Source organism: Malus sylvestris, chromosome 12 (genome assembly GCF_916048215.2).
Source record: "Malus sylvestris chromosome 12, drMalSylv7.2, whole genome shotgun sequence".
Taxonomy (NCBI): domain Eukaryota; kingdom Viridiplantae; phylum Streptophyta; class Magnoliopsida; order Rosales; family Rosaceae; genus Malus; species Malus sylvestris.
Window position 1 is genome coordinate 18,970,952 of NC_062271.1, and position 15,459 is coordinate 18,986,410.

Sequence of the window (15,459 nt, forward strand, 5' to 3'; positions counted from 1 at the left end):
GCCAATCCCTGGCCAGAAGTGTGCCGACGAGGACGTCGGGCCCTTAAACGGGGTGGATTGTTACATCTCACATCGCCTAAGGGAGTGGATCATGTAAGTCTTATATGTATATTCTCATCTTTACTTAGCACGAGACCTTTTGGGAGCTCACTGACTTCAGGTTCAATCGAAACTCCGAAGTATAACGAGTTCGCTTGAGAGATTGTAACATCCCACATCGCACATGGGAGTGAATCATGTAAGCCTTATATGTATATTTCTATCTCTACTTAGCATGATGTCTTTTGGAATCTCACTGGCTTCGGGTTCCATCGAAACTCCGAAGTTAAGCGAGTTCGCGCGAGAGCAATCCCAGGATGGATGACCCACTAGGAAGTTCTCATGTGAGTTCCCAGAAACAAAACCGTGAAGGCATGGTCGGGACCCCAAACGGACAATATTGTACTACGGAGGAATCGAGCCAGAGATGTGGTAGGGGCCTGGGTCGGGATGTGACATTTATACTTACTAATTAAGGACATTATAAACTCCTTTAAAATCATAATTGAATACACATACACTTTCAGAAAAACACTTAAGAAAAAGAACTAAAATCTATCTATCAAAATCTCAATTGAATACATCTCAGTGGCCCATATCACATGGCCTTTTTCGCCTCACAAGAGGGAGTCTTTATGTTTAACATTGTTTTGAGCTAGACTGATTGTTTAATAATTTGCTTTCTGGTGTAAACTTTTTAATTCAAATAAAATGAAATTCTTATCTTGGAATTTTTTTTTTAACAATAATGATAAATTATGATTAATAAGTTATTTTCTTTAATTTATTTTGTTGAATTAGTTATTTTCTTTATAAGAATTGCATTTTTTTACTTGTAACGATAAATTAGAGATTTTTAAGGAAAAAATTATCTTCCCAAGTTGCTTGATTAATTAGAACTCCAAAGGCTGGCTGTTAGCTATTGACTATTGTGTACATAAGTCGCATTAAAGCTGATGTAGGGCTACAACATGATGGCACCGCGCCGGGATCCCTTTTGTGGATCATGAGTAGGATGGATCTGGACCGTCTACATTAACACCGCCTTATAAGTGCCCTTTGATTAGGCCCTAATTTCAATGCTAGGTCCCAATCATGTAGAAATTGTAAATCTTATTGTTTATGCAGCATATATTACGGTTTTAGTGGTAGTTTTTTCATTTGTAAGTGAGAGATCTTAAGTTTAATTCTCACCATATGTGAATTTGAACCACATCACCAAAGGCGAATTTGAAAAACGTTATTGTTATCCATTGTAAGATTTTGCCCACTCCTTCACCCTCTTAGGCCTTCTTTGGTGGGCTAGATGAGATAGGTTGTGATTAATTAAAATGGAGTTGAGTTCAGTCTATTGTCTATTATATCAAAATGGGAGATGGATAGGACTGGACAATAAAGTGAGTTATATTACCTATTCTTATACATGAGTTACAAGTTCTATCTTACAAGTCCTTACCAATTCAATCATATCCCTACAGCCCAATCACATCTAACCCACCAAACGAGCTCTTAGTGTAGATAATATTGTTTATTTATATAAATAAAAAATAAAAATAAACTTCTTGTTATACTTTATACTTTGATTAAGACCTAATTTTAAGATGTCAATTAGTATTACAGACTAATAATATTCTTCACTCGTAAATGACCCTTTAGGCTATGTTTGGTATGCAAAAATGAACATTTTTCTATGTTTGGAAATACCAAGTTTTTGGAATATAATTGGCGTATTTAATTATCAACAAGAGTAGGTTAGTCATAAAAAATAAATTAATGCTTTATTTTGGTTAGGAGTGAAATTTTTCCTGACACACCCCGACCTAAATCAGGACGTGATGGCCATCACGTGAGAGTGACGTAACCATGTGCACAGTGCAGAAGCAAAATTGATATAGAGAAATATAAGTAAATAAAAACCAACTAGTAGCAGTACTGAATAAGATAAGTGCTAGTGCGAGATGAAGTTTGAAATACACAATCAGAGTATAAATAGCCTAAGTGCAGTCCGACTGGACAAGTACTAATTATACAACACCCAAATGTGATCATACATTTATGATGTTCTGTCAGAACCACCATCGAAATCCCCTTGAGCCACCAAAGCACTTCTACCTAAAACCTGGAGGGGCGCAAAACAGAAAGTGTGAGTGGGTAAAAACAAAGTTTTTCAAAATCATTTCATTTATCAAAAGCGCTAACCCCTCGCCATAAAACTTGTATAATTTCCTAGAAATTAATATATGTTATAATAGAAATCATGCTTAGGATGAAAATCCATAGAAATATATCATGCCAAAGTATCTCAATGAAATGCTATAAGTAATCCAGTTAAAATATATCAATGCCAGATATCATATCAGCTGGATCCACCTAACGTTACTTGCACGGCTGAGTATATAGCTCATAACCAATCTCAATCATATCAAATCCTGCACATGAGTCGGAACCACCTAAAGTGGTTTGTACGACAAGACTAGGTGTAATATAAATATGTTCTAGTGCTACGATCACGTTAAGGCTATGCGAATGATCGCGGGTCACCTACGAGTCGGAACCACCTAAAGTGGTCTGTACGACAAGCATGTGCACCTAACTTGGATCCAAGGTGAGCATATGGTGCGGGAGGTGAATATCATGTGAAGGACTGTGCCTTAACTCTGGGCGGGAGCACTAACACTAGGATGCAGGTTTATGAGCTCTCAATGCATCACATCATAACTTGCATAACTAAAGCAATCTCATATCTTTAATTTATGAACTTACCTGGCACTTACATGTGCTTCCGCAACACCAATCATAAATATATGCAACTACTAATGCATAAATAAAATAGGCAGATACTTTGCATGGTATTTCAAAATGTATAATCATTCAAATTCATTTTCTGGAAAAATCTCAAGTATATAGGTATATACGGAAAATCAAAAGCCCATTCACTGGTATGTCGAAGGGTTGTAGCCCCCGAGCCTCGATTGATGGTGCTCGTCTTCATGATAGGTCTCACCTATAGACGAAATAACTAAATAAACGTTATTTAAAGCACATACACAAAACTAGGAAATAACTTCTCATACATTGCTCAAATGGGGTATTTGAATATATCACCATGTCCTACTCAACCTTAGGAACATCCTCGTATTTTTAGAAAAATTTTCCGAGCACCCACGCACCCCTATGTGCCAGCCAAGGCACAATCAGACGTGCCCCCACGAGAGGCCAACCCTGACGAAAACTTAACTGCTGTTTGGAATATTCCGTTAAAACCTTAACAAAAATTAACGGCGTTACCTGACGCCGTTAGAATATTCCATCAAACCTGAAGAAATATTCCCCTTCGTCTTCCTTGGTTCGCCGGAGACCATCGCCGACGCCGCTGTGATCGCTAGTTTCTGGAAAAACTTTAAAACTTCATATCTTCTTCATTTCTTAACCAAAATTCATGAAATTTGTCTCAAAATGAACCTGAGAGTGAGTAGAACACATTCTTACCACTTTCAAGCCTTGAAATCCACGGGATCTCGCCGGAGAAACCTCGATAATCCGGCCAAAATTGAAACTCGTCAAACTAAGCTTCCTGACGTCCAAAACACTCCAACTTTCTTCCCCAAGCTTCGTGAAGATGTCCTAAAGCTTCCTAGAACCTTAAAACTCGCTGAAAAGTCTACAATTACGACTGCATGAACAATGCTCAAATATGGGATTTCTGGGTTCTCGAGTTTTCGAAGGATTCACGTCCAACCACCACCACCATTCGACTTCTAAGCTTGCAAGGAGTCCAAAAACACCATTCACAACCTCGATCCGTGATGTTTGTAAGGGTTTTGAGGGTTGTCCGTACAAGTTGTATGGAAATGGCAAGGAAATCCGAGAAAGAGAGTATACATGAGTGTTGTGTGTGTGTCTGTGTGTGAGGGTGTTGTCCAGCTTGTCACCAACCAAAACCAACAAAAGTCTAACTTCTAATTGAGGCCACAAATTTAGGAACTTAACATATTGGTCCACTTCCAAAAATATGTCTCATACAACACATCTCAATGTCCAAGAGAAAAATAGACATTTCACACTGTCGATAAAATAATTCGGGACAGGCTATGACATTTCCTACGTTTCGTAATTATTCTGCGATTACCTTTTTTTTTTTTTTTTTTTTTGAGGTAAAATTATTCTACGTATTTTACGTTATGTCATGCATTCAACTGAGTTGAAAGAGACCTTAGTTTTATAAACATGGACATGCTCTTTGGTCTTTCCAATCGATTTTCACATTTGAGATGTATAAAACAACAAAATCACTTTAACCCAAACCAAAAAGACATAAAAGGCCGCACCTAAATTGCCCAAATTCTCTCCATAACAATTTAAAAGGCTCAAGTTTCCAAGGGTTGTCATTAGAATTCACAATCGCAATGACTTATCCCTATATTCATAATTGGAAAAACCAAAGAACCAACCACGTTAGTGAAACTACCGTCTATCTCAACCTAATTGACAAAATATGGTAACATAGAATACAAAAGATGAGTACATGGGGTAAAATGAGTCAGAACAAAATGTAGAGTATAAAGTGAAACTTTATGTATAATTGTTGACCTTGAAATTACAAGACCTATAAGGCGTCAAGCAACTATTGAGCTAACTACGTCATTCTTATGAGTGCGGGCGGATGGGTGAGTAGAATAGATGTGGTGGTGGTGTTGAACGCGCTGCTAACTTCTGCACTTAGTGACTACTACCGAGGACGAAACGCCTCTCGACCTAGGGTTCTGGAGCCTAAAGATAAGGTTGCTTAATTCACTGCAAAGTTCATGATCTTCTGCACCAGGTTCAACATTCAATTATATTTGTGAGAATATAAGTGGACCGAATCGGTCTCAAGCAACAGGGGCAAAGATACTCAGATAAAATGAGTGTATTTATCGTGAACGTTGTTCGATTGTCTAAATTAAGGGTGGGTTCAAAAAATTGAAAATCGAAAAAAACCACATTGAACACTGAAACGAAACCGAAAATCGAAAAAAAAAACCAAACCAAACCTTATTGGTTCGGTTTCGATTTTGGAGGTTCGAAAACCTAACCGAATCCCTTTACACTATGAATGTATGCCCATGATGTTTCTTTTGTGAAAATTTGTTGCCAAGTTTGAAACTAAGCCTAGGGCTTTTTCAAGGAGCATACTTGGTTCAATTAGGGAGGATATTTCATTGGTTATAGAGGAAAGTTTTGGAAGAGCTTCTCTATTTGTTTGTTTTTTGAATGGATACGGTGATCATTTTTCTTTACAATTGAGGTTGTCGATAAAATAGAATTGGTTTATATGATCTCGTATACGTACAACTACCTTCCCATATTATCACTTTCTTCATTTTCTTATTATTAGTCTACCAATGCAAGCCTCTTTTCTAAATTTCATATTAAAAAAAGATCAAGTTTTATAAATTAAAAAAAAAACCGAAACAAACAAAACCAAACCAAAACGAATCAAACCGAAGTTTCGGTTCGATTTCAATTTTGACAAAAAACGGAAATGAATGAAATCGGACCCACCCCTAGTCTGAATACTGAACTCTGAAACGCACATGCGAGTAGCTAATTATAGAACACCTCATTTCGGCGAGAAAGCTAATGAAGTGACCTCTTTCTACAAAAGAATCGAAGACACTTTGCCGGCTGAGACTTGGATAGATAACTGACCGAACTAGAAGTAGTGTTGTTCCACCAAACTGAAGGTACTCCTAGAGCGACTAGTTCTACAACTCAAGTGATGTTCCAATGAACTTAATATGTTGACGATTGCCAACCCAGTGATGTTTTAATGAAAATATGTTGCCGGTTGCCAACCTAATGATATTCTAATGAATTGCATATGTGTTGACAGGGGATTAGGATAATTAATATATTTTTTTCAGGGTTGTGAGTACGCTTTCGTGTGAAGTGTTGAGTAGTTCGTTTGTTGAGTTGAAAAGGTTTCTCACGTTGCAGAACCACTTCTATTTATAGAGATGGATCTTGTGATGGGCAAGTCTACCGAGTTGGAAAATTCTAATAATATTCCAATTCCTGAGCATATTTTCTGAATACACTCGAAATTATTCTCGGGTGAAACTCTATTGTTGCCAAGTCCCATCGTCTTCGACTAGGACTTTAAACCTGAATAGATTTTGCGATTGATTCAACCCTTATCTAGAAACCAATCCTGATCCTTAATAATTCTCTCATTGAACAATTTAGAATATATGAGCTAAGTGGGTGCGAAATAAGGTCCAAACAATAATACAAAACCATTGCTAGAATTAAGGCTTAAATAAGGGGTGGTGCGTCTGAAAATTTTGTGATCATTGTGATTGGCCAAACAAGAAAAACCGACCCAACTTTTTATTGGCCAATGACAATTATAATACCGAATCTTTAGGTTGGTCCTTTTGCCAAATTTGCCACTATGTTAATTATGTTTTGGTTGGAACCCAACAATACCATGACCTGACATGAAAGAAGGAAATGCCTCATTTGCTAATCAGTTACTAATGCTTTTAGAATCTAACGTTTCTAAAAGCATTTTCAGATAACTAAAAGTTTAAAAGCAGAATAGCAACGTTTGATAAGTTATCTTATATACTTTAGTTATAGAAACATTTTTTAATACGGTATGAAAAACATACAAGTTATTCTTTGTAAAACACGTCAACGTTTGACAAGCGTTTTTAGCAAAACACTTACGAGTACAAATACTTCGTACGGAAGCAATCAATTCCGAACAGCTCTTATTAAGTGTTTTACAAGATATCAGCATGCGTTACATAGCTTAAGCATACGAGACATTTATGCTTTTCTACTCACAACAATAAAGAAATAATTAGAGATTGATATCGAGGCATCTTCCACTAAGTTGCTACGTATGGGAGAAGAAAAGGAACAGGATTGGTGCACCGCGCGCAAAACCCGAACTTGATCGACGTGGAATTTGGGCGCGCAAAAAGCAACGTGTTGACGTGCAGCTCCGCTAACGAACCGCAATCGACTCTCTCTCATCTCTTTCTTTTTCTTTCTCTACTTTCTCATGGATTCCTTTTCTCTCATAATAATCTTTACTAGTTTATGAAACTCTTGTTGTCAATCAAAACAGGATTTTCTATCATACAAAAAAAAAGTGATGATCAATAATGTAATTTCATAGATCCAAATTTTACTTTTTTTTATTGAAATCTCATCTACAAATGATGTTAAAATACCTTAAACATTTAAAAAATAAAATAAAAACCAAAAACAAAAACCTCTCACTCCTTCCACGTTCTTTCTCTCTCCCTCTCCTCATTTTCTAAAAAAATATGTTCATACACACAAAGTGTGTAGGCAAATGTTAGTATGAATTATTTCTTCCTTTATGTGCACAAAACTAATATTTGTATGGATTGAGTGGAGATTGATATAAGACGTGAAATGTCATTGTAGAAATATCAACTTAAATGCTGACCAAATATAAGTTTTAGTCCTCTCATGACACCCCAAATTACTTTTATAGCACATGTATACTACTACTATAACGTTTCAAATTACTAATGCAAGACTATGAAGAGTCCTACAAAGATTATTCTATTAGTGGAATCCCGTTCAACTAGACTTTGTGGTTCAAGACAATTAAGTCCCGTTGGTGGGTTGGATTCGGTGACTAATTAAAATAAACTTGAGTCCAGTCCATTGTTTGTTGTGTCAAAATGTAAGATGAACATTACTTGATGAGTTATGAATACATAATAGAGTGAGCTATCTAACATAGCATTAATACATATATTATAAGTTTCTGTCTATCCAATCATATCCCTAAAACTCAATCTCATCCAGCTTATCAAAAGAACTATTAAGATCATCCACCATTCAATCTTCATTTAATAGCCTACCAAACGGACCGTTAAGATCACTCATCATTCAATTTTAATGTGATCATTGAATTTTTTTTGTTGTGCTTCTTCCACCGTTGTTTGATTAAAGTGAACAGCAAGTGACGACAATTATATTCGACCGTGAAGTCAAAAGAGAATGGGAATCCGTCTTAGTAAACCCTAGGGGGCGTTTGTTTGCCCTCATTAAGTGGGACTGGACTGGACTGGACTAGCTGTTAGTCCAATACTATGTTTGTTCCATGCTGGGACTAACATTAATGAGACTAAAGGGGACTAGCATGGACAAAACCCTTCACTAAGAGGTCTTAGCGAGACCCCCCCAATAACCATGGGACTAGCTAAGACTATCCTCGCTCGTCCTCGTCATGCTCAACAACCACTCCCGATAGACTCCTCGTCATCTCCGGTCACCTAGATCATAATAAAATATTAATAATTTATATATTAAATAATATAATATTAGAATTTGTTATTATCCAGCTTCTTAGTCAAATACTGCACCAAACGCTTCACTAAGTTAGTCCAGCTTAGTCTAGTCTAAGCCAGTCCAGTTTAGTCCTTGAAACTAGTCCAGTCCGAGATAGTCCGGCGCAACAAACGCCCCCTTAAGGGTGGTAGTGAAAAAGTATCGAATCAGTACATTAAGAAGGGGCCGGAGATTATGTACCAAGTGTCCCAACTCGTATCACCGCATCCAGTGAAAAGTACGAAAACATCCTCCGTTCATTTCAGTTCACAAAATAGAGAATCTTATGAGAACATTTGCTTCACTCACGTAGGATCATTCGTTGTTTCGCACGTTAAACATTGATTTTTTCTGCAAAGATGATGACTCCTTACATATAAGAAGTTAAATATTTCCTATCTTAGGAAGAGTTTGCAGGACTTACATAGCATAAATACACCGCCACAGTAATAGTACAGGCAGGGCAGGTAAGGGCCAATTAAGAAAGACTTTGTAGGGAAACCCGAGTTCAACTAGAGTAGCGAACCTGGAAAGCTTAGTAGTTAGCCAGGAAAGCTGGAGTAGAACGCAAACTGGATAAGCGAATAAAGTCATTTTTTCACGAATTCTAAGCGGTTGTAGACGGATTAAGCATTCCTTTGAACGCAATGAGAAGAACTAGGGTCCGTACCGTGTAAATTATTCTCCTACAATACAGCGTGTTATGAAACTGCCCAAAATAACAAAAATTAAAATATACTATAGAATTTGGAAGTAAATAAGATTTCCTACACGGTTTGGTAACAGGAACAATGCCATAAAGTCTACAAATCAGAAGAAAACAGATCCTCCTGAGATTTAAAATACCAGACATTCAACTTAAATAAACTCCTTACCATAAAAACCATACCAGTAAAGTAAATACTAACGGACGCGAATGAAATCACTAATACTACCCTCGAATTATAGCTTTCACAACGGAAATAATTTAACAAGTTATTCGTCGCTGTTTGTTCCGCGCACGGGACGAGATCATCTCAAACGGGCAGCTAAATTGTTCTGTAGCTTCAAGAAGACTCGATCTACTCTGACCCTTGCAGAGGAGTTATCATGTTCTGGTTCTGTGACGACAAATCATTCATTAGATCAGACCACACCGAGCACAAAAACCACAAAACCAACATACTCACAAGTCACAACTAGCAATAACATTTCTATAGTTTCATAAAGCGATTCAACGAAAACAAAGCCAAACAGACGAACGATAATATCGCAAAAGGCAGGCCCAAGAAGAATCCTTGACATGCAAAAATGTCATCTTAAAGTTTAAGAATCTTTCATACATAACTTTGCCGCACTGCTGATATGATATTCATCACATGGTCTCCCTCCCCAAAATTTTAACATTATAGAAGCTAGACTAAGCTATTGGAAGCTCAAAGTTGAATTAAAACATGATCCCTTACAGTACTTATAGATCTACTAACATCGTATGCTAAAATGCAACTACTACTGGTCAGTAGTAGGGGTGCAACTTGGGTCCGAACCCACCCATGTCCAACCCAACTTTAAACCCGAACAAGTGGGTTTTTTTCAGTTATAACCTGCCCGAACCCAACCCAATTTCAACCCATTCATTGATTGGGTTAAGTTGGGTTGATCATTTGCCCGTTCATCCCCAATCCAACCTAACCCGACTAACCAAACCCAATCTAACCAGATTGTAACCTATATCAATTAATGCTTATATTACACCCAAGCGTGCCAAGTCCAAAAACCAACGCCCTTTCTAATAATTTTTAATAAATTACCTTTTATAATTACTTAAGCTTTTAGGGAATAAGAGGCTTTGATTAGTCAGCCCATATTCGTAGTCTCTAAATCCTAAAGCTTTATAGTAGATTAATTTATGAAATTAGAGTTAGCTATCTTTGATGCTACTTGGCTTAATTTTTTAGGAATTCTTGGAAACTAAGTTGTTACAAGATTAAACTTGAAAACAATTTGGCAACCCAAACCCAACCCAAGTAAGCCCTAACCCAATAAAACTCAAGCCCAAATGAACCCGAATGAAACCCAACCCGAACCCGAGCCCGAATTGTAAAAGTTGGGTTAGGATTGGGTTGACCTTCCAACCCACCCGAGTTGCACCCCTAGTCAGTAGCTTGCCACATCTCACGTTCACCCCAACCAACACTTTATATTGTATAGATAATCTTAACTATTGGAAAGTACACACTTAACCTAGCATACGTTGGGTAAAAAGAAAAACATAGCAACAACTACAAACTCTGCACAAAAGCAGCAACTATAAACTCTGCAGCAACAAGCGAAAACCTCGAAGACGATCAAACATGGCACAATTAACACTACTATTTCAGGGCATGCAAAAAAATAATGTATAAAAACAAGAAAACCCCACAAAAACATGCATGGTTTGAGTGCTTGAGTGCAGTTTTTGCTTTATTTTGCACAGAGAAAAGGTTATCCACATTCCACAAACAAATGATCATCCAGCATATGATCAATTCTATCAATGACATGCACAATTACTACATAATATTGAAAAGAACAACTTCGTATCTTTAACCGAAGTGAAAAACACCAACCAACCAAAGCCAGGAATAAGATTAAATCATGATGTGCAAACAAATTGTGTCGATCATTCTTCCTGAAGAACCATCACTTGGCTGTGCACATATCATGCTCAAAACATGCAAAGGAAGATGGAGCTTCAATGGATGGATCCGTCAAATAAGGACACCTCGTAGCCCCCACTCCGTATTATGTTCCAATGATCCGAACCATCTAGTTTTTAGGTCCCTCTGTAAAGATCATCCTTGCAAAAAATACTCAAATCCAAAACCATTTACCCCCTTAATTAAATGATTGTCATTTTAGTGTCTTCTTGAAACATTTCCTTCTATTTTCTTGGGTACAACTAGATCTCTTAATGGTTTCGGATTTTTCCCATTTTGTGCAAGGATGCTTTTTAAGAAAATACCTAAAATTAGATGGTTTGGATCATTAAAACAAAATTCGGAGGTAAACCCTACAAGGTGTCTCTCGAATAAGGTTATTTGACAAATCCATCAATAGAAGGCGACAATGCTAAGGAAAATATTGCTTATATATAGATGGAAATGATTATAATTTATATGGAAATGTGGTGGCAATAAAAGGACTACTGTCTAACAAACTTTCTTAAAAGAAGGAATAATTTCTGAAAACAGTTGGGTAAGTGGAGACGAAGAGCAAGAGATTACTTGAGAATTTGAGTAGTTCCCTCCTTGGGAGAAAGAACCTTGGTGAGAAATCTGCTATAAGAAAAAAATTGCCACCATAAGAGGATAAGATAAGCTTTCATATAAATTACAACCCCTTAAAAGAAGTAAGCACAATTTATACCAAGTAAAAAATGATATGAAAAAAAATAAAATAAAGATTATCACTTCATTAATAAAATAAGGGAACTGTTATTAGCACTCCAAAAATCTCATTCTCCACGCCTCATAAGTGTATTTTTCATTCTAATTAAAGAATGTTTGGAGTGCAAAATGAGATTTTTGGAGTGCCAATAACAATTCCCTAAAATGAAACCATATTCAACCTGAGGGTTTGGACTTGGCTGAACATCTTTCTTAGAAGATGAATCTCCACCTTTCCCTGAACCCTTGGTATCACCCTGTTTGCCGCCACAAACAGAAATCCAATAATTAGTGAGAAAGGTAAATCAAAGCAAATGGTAGAAATTATAAAAACTGCTGCATGAATAAAAAATGACAATTTTAACTCACCTCCACCTGCAATATCCCAATCGACCCAGAAGACAACAACCGGAAACAAAAGCAACAGTGTATTAGTCAAAGCGCAAAATGAAATGTTACTAATAGATTTTCCAAATTCAAACCAACAACAAATGAGATAAGAAAACACTCAGTTTCATTTCGCGACAAAATGAAAATGAAATGTTACTAATGAATTACCAAATTCGAACCAACAACAAATGAGATCAGAAAATACTTGTTTCGTTTCACGGAACAAAAACAAAATGAAATGTTACTAGTGATATTACCAAATTCGAACCAACAACAAATGAGATCAGAAAACACTCTGTTTCATATCGCGACAAAATCAAAATGAAATGTTATTAATGAATTTACCAAATTTGAACCAGCAAGAAATGAGATCAGAAAACATTATGTTTCATATCGCCACAAAATCAAAATTAAATGTTACTAATGAATGTACTGAATCCGAACCTACGACAAATGAGATAAGAAAACACTCCGTTTTGTTTCAAAACACCGAAATTCTGAGATTAATTGAATACAAGTAATTCAAAAAATAAAACAAACTAATGAGATCAATATTTTTCACTTCCTTATCATCTCCCAAATCCCACTAAATTTTCTCTGAAACCAAACAAATACGAGCAAAAAAAGGCGAAAACAACTTAGCAAATAGAGTAACCTCTCTGTATTTGGCGAGGTAAACTTTGAGGGGGTCGATATAATCCTCAAAGTCCAAAGTCGCCATTGCCCAGAGCAAATCATCACCGTTAATCGTCTTCCTCTTCTCTCTCTGGCACTTGTCACTCGCCCTGCACACAATTCCACCCCCACACATCAAACCAAAACCGACAGATAAATTTTTCAAAAACAAAATACGAAAAAAAATATTACAAAACGGCGTCGTACTCAGAGGTGATGAAGCTGATGAACTCAGAAACGCAATCCTGGACGATTTCCTTGGCATCCTTGGCGATTTTCCCGTTAGGAGGAAGCGCCTTCTTCATGATTCGGCTGATGTTGGCGATCGGGAGGAACCGATCCTGCTCCCGAACGTTCGAGCGCGGACTCCCGCTCCCGTCGCCGCCGCTCTCGTGGCTGACGCCGCCTGGACTCACAGGGGCTTCCGCCATTGAAACCCTAGCTCAACTACAGCAAAAACAGCACAGAAATAACATAACAGAACCGAAATCGGAAAAATCAGAAACCCTAGACCCGCCATAATTAAGAGAGAGAGAGAGAGAGTAGAGAGAGAAATGGAGGAGCGAGAGAAAACCTGTTTGATTTTATTTGGCGCGAGAGATGGAGATTGCAGGGAGGAGTTTAGATCGGACGCTGGAGAAGAAAGGAGAGAGGAGACGACTGGGATGAGAGAGTGAGGTTTATCAGCACCGTTGGTTTTTCCTTTTTAATATTTGGGGGAAGTGAGAGAGAGAGTGAGGGCAGAGATTTTTCTGCTGCGGTTACTGTTGTGGCGTGGTTGCAGTGTGGTCATAACGATTAGACCACGTGGTTTGGGCCGTACCAGGTGGACTCTATATCTTTGCGCTAAACGACATCGTTGTGGCTCCCATTGAAATCTTGCTTCGTACGTTTGTAAGCATCCATCCAACGAGAGAGGATTGTGAAGATCTCAAGATCTTTCAATCACATTTATTTATTGTATATTATACGATCAATTTTAACCAGATGCAGTTTATATTTAATTTTAAATAAAAAAATTTACAATAATTTTTTACCGTATAATGTACGATAAACAAATATAATTTAAGAATCTCCGAAATCCTCATAAAGAAACATCTCTCCCATCCAACCAACAATAATATCGGTGGTCGGTCCTACTTAATCCATTTTTTCACGGAGGCAGATTCTCTGCCCTCCCACTTCCCGTGCCCTTCCGTGCCCTTTTGTTTTGTGTGGTCACGGTTAAGCCACGTCAACCTTTTATATTACTATTCTTTTTTGTCTTATTATTTCTATAAAAAAAATTATAAAATGTTGATGTGGCTTAACCGTGACCACACAAAACATGAGGGCACGGAAGGGCACGAAAAGTGAGAGGGCAAAGAATCTGCCTCCTTTTTTCACTATGACATTCATTGCAGTGGTAGAAGATTCATAGCACCTAGTTAGGTGACAAAATAAATTTGGCATATTTGCCCATTTAGTGGATTATTCCTGAATTTTTATAATTAATTAATTTCTTTTTTAAATTTTAATTTTAATCGATTATTTTATAAATTTTTATAAATAGTCAATTTTGTTGTGGTCTATATTTATCTGACAGAGAGACTAGGGCCGGCGGCAGAGAGATGTGTGTTTGTAGAATTGTAGGGGAATGTGTGTGTTGTTATCCCTCCTACATTGTGCCTTTATTTATAGTAGTAAAGGGAGAGAAGATATTCCTTCTCCTCCAAGTAATACAAGTTGTAATAGGAAATGATAACTAGAATCAAATCTAATCTAGGATTTACACAATCATACTTATTCTAGGAATGTTTACAACAATTTTCTCCTTAATGTTAGCTTTTAAAATTTTTCATCTAATTTGTTATATATTTTGATAATGTGACCAACACATAACAATTATAAAGGGGCAAAAAAAAAAAAAAAAATTGGATTGATGAAAATTGGAAGAAAATTTTTAAAATCAAAATGCAGGGCCCAAATTTTATGTTTATAAAATTTTAGGCGGGTAATCGGCTAAAGATAAGTTTAGGGGGGGGGGGAGGGGAGGGGGAAGTGGCTAATTATAAAAGTTTAGGATAAAATTAAAGTTAACGAGAAAAATTGACAATTCTATACAAGTTCGGAGACCAAACCGACAAATACCTCAAATAGATTTTACTAAGATTACAATCAACTTAATTCTAGATGTTAGCGTTATGAGTTCTTTTTAATTTTTTGTATGGATTTTGTATGCTTTAGTTAGTTTTTTTGGCGTTGTTGCCATTACAATTATGTTAAGATTCATCGCTTTTATACGTTTTTGATCTAAAGGACAAGATGTTTATATTGTTATTTCTTAAAAAGTTATGTGAGAATTGGATTAGATAATTAATCACTAGGTAGGCAAGAGATAACTGTGTAGGTTTGATCCTTTTGCTGAGTATAAGGTATGTAGACAATCTATTGGGTTAAGATACAATTTAATTCTACAAAATAAAATTTTATTTAAACTCATGTAACCTCTTTTTACATTCAGCTTAAATTTTAAATGTTAATCGTCATTTTTACCCTATTACACAATTACTATTTAGTACAAAATGAAATTAATAATAAAACTCAA

At 36.6% G+C, this 15,459-nt stretch overlaps 1 protein-coding gene across 2 annotated transcripts; it reads right to left on the reverse strand.

Annotated features, from left to right (window-relative positions):
- Window positions 1–9,119: 9,119 nt before the first annotated feature.
- Window positions 9,120–13,642, reverse strand: LOC126594604 (nuclear transcription factor Y subunit B-1-like). Of its 2 annotated transcripts, none has more exons than XM_050260981.1 (6): window positions 13,447–13,642; window positions 13,080–13,319; window positions 12,849–12,982; window positions 11,990–12,066; window positions 11,646–11,699; window positions 9,120–9,500 (listed from the first exon to the last, which is right to left on the reverse strand). In XM_050260981.1, exons 2-6 carry the CDS (start codon window positions 13,301–13,303, stop codon window positions 9,462–9,464), a joined length of 528 nt encoding a protein of 175 aa, XP_050116938.1. In that variant the 5' UTR covers window positions 13,304–13,319; window positions 13,447–13,642; the 3' UTR covers window positions 9,120–9,461. The 2 variants fall into 2 exon arrangements, with proteins under 2 accessions (XP_050116938.1, XP_050116939.1); XM_050260982.1 differs by having other exon boundaries at window positions 11,646–11,696; window positions 13,447–13,641.
- Window positions 13,643–15,459: the final 1,817 nt, after the last annotated feature.

What these genes read in the sequence shown, in the direction of transcription:
- LOC126594604 (XM_050260981.1), bottom strand. Translation starts at nt 13,303, where the DNA reads ATGGCGGAAGCCCCTGTGAGTCCAGGCGGCGTCAGCCACGAGAGCGGC. An exon ending in CGCCAAATACAGAGAGGTTA is followed by an intron (nt 12,067 to 12,848) that starts CTCTATTTGCTA and finishes GTGGCGGCAAAC; the next exon opens with AGGGTGATACCAAGGGTTCA. An exon ending in AGCCAAGTCCAAACCCTCAG is followed by an intron (nt 11,700 to 11,989) that starts GTTGAATATGGT and finishes TTTTTCTTATAG; the next exon opens with CAGATTTCTCACCAAGGTTC.